The 13,373-nt window shown below is 49.9% G+C and overlaps 3 protein-coding genes across 3 annotated transcripts; all 3 read left to right on the plus strand.

Annotated features, from left to right (window-relative positions):
- Window positions 1–7,565: 7,565 nt before the first annotated feature.
- VC83_09299 (uncharacterized protein) lies at window positions 7,566–9,658 on the plus strand (the record flags this gene model as incomplete). The annotated part of the gene is made up of 4 exons (XM_024472742.1): window positions 7,566–7,639; window positions 8,266–8,713; window positions 8,761–8,968; window positions 9,549–9,658. 4 exons carry the CDS (start codon window positions 7,566–7,568, stop codon window positions 9,656–9,658), a joined length of 840 nt encoding a protein of 279 aa, XP_024319690.1.
- A 105-nt stretch (window positions 9,659–9,763) lies between these two features.
- Window positions 9,764–11,023, plus strand: VC83_09300 (uncharacterized protein; the record flags this gene model as incomplete). Its single annotated transcript, XM_024472743.1, has 3 exons — window positions 9,764–10,348; window positions 10,389–10,714; window positions 10,738–11,023. The coding sequence occupies 3 exons, from the start codon at window positions 9,764–9,766 to the stop codon at window positions 11,021–11,023; spliced, it is 1,197 nt and encodes a 398-aa protein (XP_024319682.1).
- A 642-nt stretch (window positions 11,024–11,665) lies between these two features.
- On the plus strand, window positions 11,666–12,928 carry VC83_09301 (uncharacterized protein; the record flags this gene model as incomplete). Its single annotated transcript, XM_024472744.1, has 2 exons — window positions 11,666–12,421; window positions 12,644–12,928. 2 exons carry the CDS (start codon window positions 11,666–11,668, stop codon window positions 12,926–12,928), a joined length of 1,041 nt encoding a protein of 346 aa, XP_024319681.1.
- Between the last annotated feature and the right edge of the window lie 445 nt (window positions 12,929–13,373).

Here is a 13,373-nt window from a genome sequence, read left to right on the forward strand (position 1 = left end):
GAGTCAGCGGGTACTCCTTTGGCCATACTAACTGGCTCTTTGAAGAGTCAAGTAGGCTGAAAAGCTTCTTCCCAATTATCACATCTTGTGCTCCGAGGTCCAGGAGTACAAAGGGGCAGTTATATATTCGGCGTCCTTCGACTGTTAAGTGTAACTAAATATACTCCGATACGTGGCCTTGGATTTTGCACTGAAATCCACGTATGGTACAGAGTAGGGTAGTTTCCGTATAGGGCTCTGAAGCGCTTTTGACAGTCGTATTGCAAAAGGCTTGTTAATGACGAGGTAGCCATTTGCTCCTGTGTCTGCTAGGGACTTCGTTTGCACCCCGAGTCCATTCATACTCAGGGTCGTGTCGACTAAGAACTGGGTGCCTCCAGGAGTTCTTGTAAGTCTAGTCCTCGCAGGTCACATTTGCGTAGACCTAGGAAGGAGCCTTCTCCTAGGCCTCGTCGTTTTCCTCCAGGGACGCATCCGATTGAAGTTCCACGGCTTCTTCCCATTGTTCTTCTGCCTCGGGTTCGTTACGGTCCATTTCCTTGATAGTAGCATTAAGGGGGCATTTGTCCTGGAAATGGCCGGGCTTGCCACACTTGAAACAGTTTTCTGAGGGCACAGGGACTGCGGTTCTCAGACGTTCCGGTATGGCTGGCTTGGGGAGAGATGCGGTTCGGGTGAACAGAGCGGATATGGCTCGAGTCGGCTTCGACGCCGACGAGGCCTTTGCCGTATCCGAGGTACGTGTGGACGACGCCTTTGCCGTATCCGAGGTACGTGTGGACGTCCTTGCGAGAGCGGGTAGCGGATTCAATTCGTTGTTCCGGCGCCGTTCCTGGTCGAAGGTGGTAAGTTCTCGTACCATGGTCTGGTATTCTCCATTCTATTGGTTTTTTGATGATCGCGACGCGGCTGCAGAATTGGGGTGTCAACTTGTTCCACATGTACTGAAACCATTCCGACTCGGAGACTTGTCCTGTGATAGCTGCACTTTGGAAACGAGCCTTGAACTCTGGGAAGTTTCACTAGCATGCCCTTTCTCTCCCATTTGCAGGTTGTCGAAGAGGTTCCTGGCCTGTTCCGTCTCGTTGCCTGTGAGGTAGTATGAACCTAGTAGATCCATCATCTCCTCAGCACTGCAGAACCCATGCGTAGCGGACAGGTATTTGGACTCTAGGTAGGTCTTCGCCAGGCCGGTAGTAGTTCCCCATATCAACGCTCTTCTCGAGACGTCGGTAAGGTAGTGGTCCTCATTGACTACGAGTCGGTCCCAAATCGAAGCGCTCCATTGTAAGAAGGCATGTTCTACCCCATCGCTGAGAGGAAGGATTTTCTCAGAGATGGTTGATTTCTTATAGCGATTTGGAGGTCTCGGTGTGCATTTGTGATGACCCTGGAATCGATGGAGAATGAGTGTTCCGAAGAGGCGGCAATTGAACTGTCTCGGGGGTGTTTCGTGTACGAGGCGTTCGTTGCTCCGTAGCTTCGACTGTGGGTATGGGGGTGTCCACCGGCAGTGTGGACGGGATTCTGGTCTGGGATGCCGACAGGATAACTAGTAGATCCTTGACCTCCTGTATCTGTGCTTCGAGGTGGTCCATTCGACTCGGGATGTCTTCGGATGGCCCAGCGGTCGTAGCTGCAGCGGTGGTTTGTCTCGTAGTCATTCTGGGCAGTTGACCATCGTTGTCTTGGGGTATGTTTGATGTCGGCTTTTTCGACATATTGCCTCGGGTGTGTATCGGTACCGATACGAAAGAGCTTGACTTCCGGTAGCTCGTAGCTATCAACGCTCTTGTCCACAATTTCCTCTGTGATATGAGGGGGTTTCTTAAGGATCTCGTACCCTATTTGGCGCCAACGCATCGGCGAATTTACCAGCTTGTTCTGAAGAATCAACCCTGATCCACTGGCTGTCCGTGAGATCTCTGGAATCACGGCTATTTGAAGTCGTCAGGTCTCTCCTCTGAAACGTCACCAAGTCGCAGTCGATGGTGTAATGGTAGTTCTCCTGAGTCATTCCGGTGTGGGATATTATTTAAGTACGGCCGTCCCCGGCAGGCGTGATCTTTTTTGTATAATGTAAGGACACAGGGCACCCAACTAACAGTAATAGCATATGAGAGTGTGAGTCGGAGGCTAAACGGATGCTATCCTATAGGTCTACTATGAAGGATACAAAAAGATGATGGGGAACCCCGTCAGTCGATTTTCTCAAGTATCCGAAACCCATCCGACTCGGTTCCGACTCGGTTAGGCCATTTAAATGATCACACGTGACCCCGCGGCCACCCGGAGTCTACTCCCTAGAATGAGAGACAAGAAGGCATCCTTACAAAATTCCTAGTTGAAAACCAGTCTCATCCATATTCCATATGCAGTCTGGCTGTATATTCTGAGTATTAATGAAGTCATGGTATTTCAGAAAACCACTCTTCGAGCACACTCTCATTTTGTGCTTCACCCGGTGTTGAGAAATAGACTTCGTCTTTATAACATGGAAATCAGCGAGGTCATTCTTAATAAACTTCGTAAGCCAACTATAAGAAGGCAGTGGCTTCAGCTGTAGAATATGGCAAACAGCTGCAAGAGTCATCTGCTTTGTAGCTCCAAGACCTTGCTTATACTGCGTAGTAATCCATTCCTTAAGGGCTTTTTGTAATGGTGGGTGCACCAGATGTGAGAATCTAGCCACCCAAGGAAGGGGTGATTTTACTAAGACACACACTGTCTTAGGAAACAGAGCCAAAGGGTCGTAGCTTAGACTATTCCACAACGCAGCAATCAGGTGTATGATATAGTGGAGGTTTAGACAAGTTGTAACAAATGTTGAGTCTGAGAACTCAGGGATAAGTCAGAGGTTACACCTCACTGACTTTTCAGAAACAAGAAGTAACAAGATCAATGCTTGGAAGCTTGGAAAAGATGTGGAAGTATGTGATAGTTGATTTACTGTATTGTCTGCTTGCCCTTTTTCTAAGGAAAGGGCAATCCTATTTATGCTAAAGGAGTGTAGTTCTCTAATTTTCCAAGACTTTCCATGACTAACCAGGCTTGGTAACTGTAGTCGATGTAAGAGAATCCCATAGAACCTAGGTTCCTAGCCTATAGGAAGTGAAAGGAGGTCCAAGGTCAGAGTACCCCTATAGACAAATTATGCCATAACTTAACCAATCTTGTGGGTAACTAAGGAGCGATGACGTGTAATGAATCATAGAGGGTTGTAGAAGCTTTTGGAGCTATCATTCATGTTCCTAGGCCTCTAGTTGATAGAGATATGTCATGTGTAGTATTAGCCCAGTAACTAAGGAGTGATGTCATGTAATGAATCATAGAGGGTTGTAGAGATATGCTATGTGGTCATATTGGCGCAGTAACTAAGGAGCAATGACGTGTAATGAATCATAGAGGGTTGTAGCAATCGTTGAGTAGTATTGCTCTTGTTGTTGGTGTGATAAGCCAAAATATGTATAGTGACTTGTAGGTTTGAGGAGGAGATTTCTAAGTTTGCTCTTGAGTTTGATAGCAAACTGAGTGCAACGAATGTCAGTTATGACACCGATACTATTCGTAAAGAAAGCAGATGGCAAATTAAGATTTTGCATCGATTACCGGAAGTTAAATGGTCTCACCCGGAATGATCCCTACCCCATCCTGCATATCTATGAACTACTAGGATGGGTGTTGAAAGCAAAAATCTTCACGAAGCTAGATATCAGACAAGCCTTCCATCGCATATGGATGCACCCCGACTCGGAATAGTACACGACCTTTCGGACTCGCTATGGATCCTATAAGTGCAAAGTGCTGCCGTTTGGACTAACGAACGGTCCCGGAACCTATCAGCGGTATATGAATGACGTCCTGATGCAATATTTAGATGACTTCTCTACCGCATACTTAGATGACATTCTAATCTATTCAGAGGACCCTATGGAACACATGGAGCATGTGCATAAGGTCCTATAGCGTCTCCGAGAAGCTGGACTCCAAGCCGATTTGAATAAATGCAAGTTCAACGTCACCAGGACAAAATACTTGGGTTACGTTCTCACTACCTCCGGTGTTGAAGCATCCCGACAAAATCGAACCCCTTCGTAACTGGATCTGACCGACCACTGTTACAGGTGTGAAGTCCTATCTGGGATTCTGTGGCTTCTATAGACAATTCATTCGCAATTTCGGCAAAATAGCAAAGCCCTCACGACCATCACTAGTCCCTCAGAGCCGTTCCGATGGACAGACAAATGTGAGGCTGCTTTTGAGGAATTGCGACAGAAACTCCTAGCAGTACAGGCAATTCACCACTTCAACCCCAAATTGCCTACGAAGCTGGAGACAGATTCCTCCGATGGAGTCGTAGCTGGTGTCCTCTCTCAAGAACACCCTGACAAGCGGTGGTACCCTGTAAGCTTCTACAGTCATGTCCTATCCGGACACGAGATCAACTGGGAGATCCATGACAAGGAAACTATTCGTAATAGTAAAGGCCTTTGGAAAATGTAGGCCCGAGTTGGCTTCGGTGCGCCACTGAGTCGATGTTTACACTGACCACCGTTCGCTAGAATATTTCATGTCTACCAAGGTTCTCACCATGAAGCAGGTTCGGGATGGAACTACTCTCCGACTTCAACTTCTGCATTACGTACACCATGGGCACAAATAACCAGAAGGCAGATATTCTGAGCCGAAGAGACTAGGACTTGGTAACGCAGCAGAAAGTCAAACTTGATAGTAGGGTGAGGGTATTGTTAGGTCCAAGCGCCTGCACCTCCGAATCAGCACCGAACTCAGGGGAGCTACATAGCATCCATTAATTCGATGGACACCTCTATGTAACGCTGACTTCTAAACGATAGAAGACACAGAGGTTCCTTGCATAAGGTTGACTCGACAGTGGAGGCAGTGGATTAGACACAAAGGCTTTCCAAGTAACACGTTACAGTATTGTAAAGAATACTATATTGAGTTGAGCACGAAGCTCCTATCTAAGGAAATACTATCTACTTATATAGTGGCGTCGTGCCAAAGGGATATCCATGGATAACATGGATAACATAATATCCATGATATCCATGATATCCAATGTTATCCATCATGTGAGGTTGCAGCCGTAAGCGCTAGCCATAGCACTAGTACTTAGCCGTAACACTCTAAGCCCCAGATGCCTTTCGATTTAATAGAGGCTTTATGTGCGGACAACAGAGAGTCGTTTACAGAGACATGCGCAAAACACCCCTACCTGACGTGTTCGCGATGAACGACCAGCTTCTTCTAGACAAAGGCTGGCTATGTGTAAATCGCCACACCGAGCTATGTACGAAACTAATCCAAGAAGCGCATGACCAGGTGTCGGTGGCACATCCTAGCAGCTGGAAAACCTATCAATTGATTGCCCCAAAGTACCACTGGGTCGGGATGGAAGCAGATTGTTTGCGCTATGTGAGGAATTGTGTGACATGTTGGCTTTCTCATACCAATGTCACCAAGCAACAAGGATTCCTACACCCGCTGCCCGTACCCGAATATCCTATGCAACACCTCACCATGGACTTCAAGGAGTTCCCAAGGGACAAGCATGGATACGACAGCATCTTAGTGTTTATGGACCGACTCGGAAAGAGTTCAGTGACCATACCTTGCTACAAAACCACAACTGCCCAGCAAATGGCACAATTGTTCATCGAATGGATATACCGATTCGGACACACTCCAGAGTCGATTGTAAGCAACCGCGGACCCCAATTCGTATCATCCTTTTGGCAGGAGTTCTGTCGAATTATCGGCGTTAATGTTAAGCTGTTGACTGCCTATCATAAGCAGACTGATGGACAGACGGAAATCATGAACCGATACATCAATCAGAGCGACAAGGTCTTCATAAGTTGCCTAGGGTCCGGCAATCGCAACCCCAGAACCAAGACCTACATAGACAAGTTCATTACCAAAGTCAGGTTGACACACTTGACTTTATTGACCTTGAGGTCGACGATTTACAAGGGCTGCCCCCAAGCCAAAACGAGGGTGGTTATTCACTACCTTCACTTACAAAGCCTTCTATTGCAAAGAGGCCACAGAAAGATAATGGGCTCAACATACACCAGAAGGGGACAACGGAGACAACCGAATTAAGTCAAGTCCATAACAAGTCACAGTCTGGTCGAGAAATTCTAGAGTCGTAGTGTAATACAGACATATAGTAATAATTATAGTAATTGCCAATCTATCTAAAACCACGTGAAAAATGTTCAAGTAGTGCCGTGAAAACTGTTTGGCTTCAGACCGGACCGCAGTCTGGGTTGAAGATTTGGGACCGGACCGCCCCATGGTCCGGTCTGGGGTCAGTCCCCCATGACGCACGCTAGTAGGTAGCCACCGCACGCCTCAGGATTCAGGTCAGAGCAACCACCCCTTATTTTGACAAAATAAACGCAATAAATGCAGACGCATGAAGCTTAGAATATAAAGGGCTTCGAGCATTCAGCGAGTTTGTTACAGCTATCGGAACTTGAAATCATGGAGATTACGTGCTGGAGCCCTGTGATACTATTCTGTCTGTTGGATGTCTGATAGCATTTTCCCAGGGGTGGTCAGGGGTCTGGGGTCTGAGTTCAGGGGTAAAATAGTGGCGCGCCTGGTTTGAAACGCGAGCGTCTAAACACTATCACACCATTCGCTGCCACCAACAACAACTCTGAGTGACAAATTCCAACATCGTGCTCTCAAGCAATTTCGGGGCATAGAGCCTTCTTTAACGCTCGTCCCAAAAATAAGAATATACGGGAGCGCAGTTTTAGTGGAGCAGCCAAGCTCTTGGTAACCTAAAAAAGTACCCCCACCCCCCGGTCTGATCCACCCGGCGGGAAGACGCTGCCAGTTGTACAGTATTATCTCGTTAAGTTGATACACGATTAGTCAATTTTCTGGATAACTCAATAACTTTCTTCGGATCCTTCCATTCGTCATAAAAATCACGATACACATGATATTGAGTCCCTTTTCCCAATTATCGACTTAAACTAATTACTGGACTACTCTTAGAATACCTTCAAAATGCCTTCGAAAAAGCTCTATTCTATGTCTCTCGAAAAGGGAAAAGCCCTCTGAACCTGGCATCGATCTCACCATCCGAAACCTACACAAAAGGCCACTAGACAGTGGTTTCTCGAGAAATACAATCGTCGACTTAGCCAATCTACAGTCTCAGAATCCCTTAGCTCTCGATTTTTGGACCTTGACGATACTTCTAATACTCTGGAAACAAACAGCTCTAAAGCTCAGCGTCGCCGCGCTGTCGCCTGGCCTGAATTAGAAGCTGCTTTTTACGACTGGCAGAGGCTTATTGAAGAGCGTGGTGGCATTACAACTACAGAAATCTTACAATCAAAGGCGAAGATTATCTGGAATCAGCTACCACAATACCGTGGACTACCTATGCCAGACAACGGCATAATATATTATATCGAAGTCTACATGGCGAAGCTGGATCTATTGGTGTCACTGCAGAAGAACAAATGAAGGCTATACAAACTATTGCGGGGGAGTTTTTAGAGGACAATATTTACAACATGGATGAGACTGGGCTTTACTGGAGGATGAGCCCTTCAAAGGGCTTTACAACACGATCAATTCCAGGACAGATGTAAAGGCGTAGGACCCAGGGTCACACGGGAGCTCAGGGAACCAGATCAGTAGGTAGGAAGTAGGATTCAATGCGTAACAATAGGTCTACGTATATACAGCGACTATTGACTGGAGGCCTCACTCCGAGCCTCCAGCCCCTTATATACAGGAACCCGTAGGCCCTAATTTACCGAGCCCGCCAGGTCCACTGTAAGAGCGTGACACCTCACGTGCCCTCACGTGAGGGCCGCCTTACAATTACCTCCCCCTTCTAGGGAATTGCCCCCAATTCCAGGCATAGAGATCAGGGCTGATTGCGCCCTTGTTTGGGCTTGTTTGGCTTGTTTGCTCGCGCGTAGGGTGGGTTGTTTGTTATCGAACTCGCGCCTGTCAGGGGGGTCCCGTGACCCCCCTTGTTGTTGTGCCGCGGCCACCCCCAGTTGTTGTGGGCATCGCGCTTAACTCCCACTTCCTACCCAACTTCCTACTTTCCTCACACAACCTCACACCAAGTGCCCGCTCTTCTGGGTTCTTGGCTTCTTCCTTTTGATCCTCTTCCAAGGTTTGCTTCAAGGCTTACTCCCTCTTCGCAAGGTATTTACCTCCCTTCCGTCCTTCATCTTCAGGGACTGATCTGTGGATTAGTTCCGTCAATCATGGCTCCGCGCAAGCAGCCCAAGAAGACAGTGGCGCCTGTCGCCACCCCTCTCAAGCGCTCTTCCGCCCAGATGTCTGGTCTCCCGAGTTGGAGTCACCTGCCACCCCTACTCCCTTCGGTCCTGCTTCCGTTGCGTCCACCTCTCGCCCTCGCACCGTGCGTCCCTACCGATCACCTTCGGTTGAGGATGCTCCAGAGGAGGAGGAGGAGGTCGCTGCTCAGTTGGCCGCCAAGGAGATGCGTACGGCGCTGGGGTGGAAGCTTTCTGCGCGCCGCCCAGTTCCAGAGTCTGTTGGTCCCCTTCGCGCAGGCTCCCGCGACTGCTGCGTCAAGTGTTCGGTCACCTATTACAACTATCCTGGACAGATCTGCTGGGTCCCTGTTGGCTTGGACAAGTGCGGCGACTGTCTCCAAGGAAACCACCGCTGCGTTCCGGTAGGCCTCCTTTTCCTTCTTAGTGGGATATGCTGACAACCAGGCAGGTCGGTCCTGATCAGAAGGATGCCCTCACTGCCCTGCAGCTCAAGGCCGACGCCTATTTGAACTGTTGCGCTGTGACGAGGACGCTGGGCTGGAAGATGATTCGGTCGCCACCCGTGAGGCTATGGCCTCCCTCCTCTTTTGCCCAACGCGAGTTCACTACCGCTGATAAGGGCAAGGAGCCTCGCACCCTGAAGGTCAAGAATAAGGGTAAGAGAGCTGCTACGTCCTTCCACTGTCACGGTTCACCAAGGCATAGGGCGCCAGTTGGGTATTATGAATTAAACTCAATCTAGAGAAGAAAGGAAAGAGAAGAGAAGCACTCGAGCAGTGGCTCGATCTATATACAGTGTAAGGATGCCTCCTTACTCGGGTAGTTACGGCCGTCACGTGGCGCCATCGAGACTCGGGGCCGTTACGGGTCAGTCGCGACTGACAGCCTTAGGCATATAACGTAAGGAAGCCTTAGGCAAACAGGGAGCTAGCTGAGTCGGAGCGGTTTCGGGTATTTTAAGGGAACAGCCATACAGGGTGACACCTTCATCTTTTTGTATCCTTCGTAGTAGACCTATAGGATAGAATACAGCATCACCTCCGACTCGCACTCCCATATGCACCTACGGAGAGCCGTATTCCCTGTGTCCTTACATTATACAAAAAAGATCACGCCTGCCGGGGACGGCCGTACTTAAATAATATCCCACAACGGAACGACTCAGGAGAACTGTCGAAACACCACCGACCGCGACTCAGTGACATTTCGAAGTAGAGACCTGACGACTTCAAATAGCCGTGACCCCAGAGAACTCACGGACAACCAGTGGATCAGGGTTTGATCCTGCAGAGCAAGCTGGTAAAGTCGCCGACGCGTTGGCGCCGAATAGGATACGAGATCCTTAAGAACCCCCTCAAGCACAGAGGCAATTGTGAACAAGAGTGTTGATAGCTACGAGCTACCGGAAGTCAAACTCTTTCGTATCGACACCGATACACTCCCGAACCAATATGAGGAAAATGACCTCAAACATCCCCCAAGACAATGATGGTCAACCGTCACGAATGTCAACGAGACAAACCACCGCTGCAGCTACGACCGCTGCACCCACCGATGACATACCGGATCGAATGGCAAACCTCGAGATCCAGATGCAAGAGATCAAGGAAATGATAGCCAACCTAGCGGCAACCCAGACCAGAATACCGTCCACGCCACAGGTGGACACCGTCGAAGTTGAGGAGCGACGAACTTCCCCTATACGAAACACCCCCGAGACAGTTCAGTTGCCGCCTCTTCGAAACACTCGTTCTCCATCGATTCCGAGGATGTATTCCGAAGACCCTCCGAATCGCTACAAGAAATCCACCATCTCTGAGAAGATTACGCCGCTCAGCGATGGGATAGAACATACCTTTATGCAATGGAGCGCGTCCATTCGGGACCGCCTCGTAGTCAATGAGGATCACTACCCTACCGACGTCTCGAGAAGAGCGTTGATATGGGGGACTACGACTGGCCTGGCAAAGAAATACCTCGAACCCCAATACCTATCCGCGACACATGGTTTCGAGTGCCGACGAGATGATGGACCTGTTGGGTTCATATTACCTCACTGGCAACGAAACGGAACAGGCCCGGAACCTCTTCGACGACCTCCAAATGGGAGAGAAAGGACATACCAACGAGACTTTCTCAGAGTTCAAAGCTCGCTTCCAAAGTGCAGCTATTACGGGACAGGTCACAGAGTCGGAATGGTGTCGGTACATGTGGAACAAGTTGACCCCTCAATTCCGTAGCCGCGTAGCGGTTATCAAAAGTCAATGGAAGGGAGACTACCACACTATGGTCCGAGAACTCACCGCCTTCGATCAGGAGCGACGCCGGAACAACGAGCTAAGCTTCCCGTCCAAGAGCGGCGAGTCGAGCTCCCGAGGACCCGCTCGTCTGAGCTCATCTAGGTTCACACCCGCTGAGCCGGAAGAACCCAACCGCCGAGGCCTACAAGAAGCCCTCTGGTCTCCTTCCAGAGGACTCCTTTTACGCCCACGGCCCCCAAGCCGGACATTACAGGCCGCGTGCGGACCGCCGTGCCGGCTACGTCCGGGAACTGTTTCAAGTGCGGCAAGCCGGGCCATTTCCAAGACAAATGCCCGCTCAACCCCACCGTCAAGGAGATTGACCGCGAAGCCCCTGAGGACGAAGAGCAGTGGGAGGAAGCAGTCGCCCACCAGTCGGATGCGTCCCTGGAGGAAAACGACGAGGCCTAGGGAAAGGCTCCTTCCTAGGTCTACGCAAATGTGATCTGCAAGGACTGGATTTACGAGAGCTCTTGGGAGGCTCCCAATTTCTCGTTGATACAACCCTGAGTATGAACGGACTCGGGGTGCAAACGAAGTCACTCGCAGACACAGGAGCAAATGGCTACCTCGTCATTAATAAGCNTTCATCTTTTTTGTATCCTTCGTAGTAGACCTATAGGATAGAATACAGCATCACCTCCGACTCGCACTCCCATATGCACCTACGGAGAGCCGTATTCCCTGTGTCCTTACATTATACAAAAAAGATCACGCCTGCCGGGGACGGCCGTACTTAAATAATATCCCACAACGGAACGACTCAGGAGAACTGTCGAAACACCACCGACCGCGACTCAGTGACATTTCGAAGTAGAGACCTGACGACTTCAAATAGCCGTGACCCCAGAGAACTCACGGACAACCAGTGGATCAGGGTTTGATCCTGCAGAGCAAGCTGGTAAAGTCGCCGACGCGTTGGCGCCGAATAGGATACGAGATCCTTAAGAACCCCCTCAAGCACAGAGGCAATTGTGAACAAGAGTGTTGATAGCTACGAGCTACCGGAAGTCAAACTCTTTCGTATCGACACCGATACACTCCCGAACCAATATGAGGAAAATGACCTCAAACATCCCCCAAGACAATGATGGTCAACCGTCACGAATGTCAACGAGACAAACCACCGCTGCAGCTACGACCGCTGCACCCACCGATGACATACCGGATCGAATGGCAAACCTCGAGATCCAGATGCAAGAGATCAAGGAAATGATAGCCAACCTAGCGGCAACCCAGACCAGAATACCGTCCACGCCACAGGTGGACACCGTCGAAGTTGAGGAGCGACGAACTTCCCCTATACGAAACACCCCCGAGACAGTTCAGTTGCCGCCTCTTCGAAACACTCGTTCTCCATCGATTCCGAGGATGTATTCCGAAGACCCTCCGAATCGCTACAAGAAATCCACCATCTCTGAGAAGATTACGCCGCTCAGCGATGGGATAGAACATACCTTTATGCAATGGAGCGCGTCCATTCGGGACCGCCTCGTAGTCAATGAGGATCACTACCCTACCGACGTCTCGAGAAGAGCGTTGATATGGGGGACTACGACTGGCCTGGCAAAGAAAATACCTCGAACCCCAATACCTATCCGCGACACATGGGTTTCGGAGTGCCGACGAGATGATGGACCTGTTGGGTTCATATTACCTCACTGGCAACGAAACGGAACAGGCCCGGAACCTCTTCGACGACCTCCAAATGGGAGAGAAAGGACATACCAACGAGACTTTCTCAGAGTTCAAAGCTCGCTTCCAAAGTGCAGCTATTACGGGACAGGTCACAGAGTCGGAATGGTGTCGGTACATGTGGAACAAGTTGACCCCTCAATTCCGTAGCCGCGTAGCGGTTATCAAAAGTCAATGGAAGGGAGACTACCACACTATGGTCCGAGAACTCACCGCCTTCGATCAGGAGCGACGCCGGAACAACGAGCTAAGCTTCCCGTCCAAGAGCGGCGAGTCGAGCTCCCGAGGACCCGCTCGTCTGAGCTCATCTAGGTTCACACCCGCTGAGCCCGGAAGAACCCAACCGCCGAGGCCTACAAGAAGCCCTCTGGTCTCCTTCCAGAGGACTCCTTTTACGCCCACGGCCCCAAGCCGGACATTACAGGCCGCGTGCGGACCGCCGTGCCGGCTACGTCCGGGAACTGTTTCAAGTGCGGCAAGCCGGGCCATTTCCAAGACAAATGCCCGCTCAACCCCACCGTCAAGGAGATTGACCGCGAAGCCCCTGAGGACGAAGAGCAGTGGGAGGAAGCAGTCGCCCACCAGTCGGATGCGTCCCTGGAGGAAAACGACGAGGCCTAGGGAAAGGCTCCTTCCTAGGTCTACGCAAATGTGATCTGCAAGGACTGGATTTACGAGAGCTCTTGGGAGGCTCCCAATTTCTCGTTGATACAACCCTGAGTATGAACGGACTCGGGGTGCAAACAAAGTCACTCGCAGACACAGGAGCAAATGGCTACCTCGTCATTAATAAGCTTTTCGCGCAACGGTTGTCGAAAGCGCTTCAGAGCCCCATACGGAAACTGCCCTACTCTGTACCCATACGTGGATTTCAGCGAAATATCCAAAGCTACGTATCGGAGTATATTCGGTTACACTTGACAGTCGAAGGACGCCGAATATATAACTGCCCCTTTGTGCTCCTAGATCTCGGAGCGCAAGATGTGATAATTGGGAAGAAGCTTTTTAGCCGCTTCCGAATCCTACTCGACTCTGCAAAGAGCCTGCTAGTATGGCCAAAGGAGTA

The sequence above is a fragment of the Pseudogymnoascus destructans genome (genome assembly GCF_001641265.1).
Source record: "Pseudogymnoascus destructans isolate 20631-21 unplaced genomic scaffold scaffold_42, whole genome shotgun sequence".
In the NCBI taxonomy this organism is placed as follows: domain Eukaryota; kingdom Fungi; phylum Ascomycota; class Leotiomycetes; order Thelebolales; family Thelebolaceae; genus Pseudogymnoascus; species Pseudogymnoascus destructans.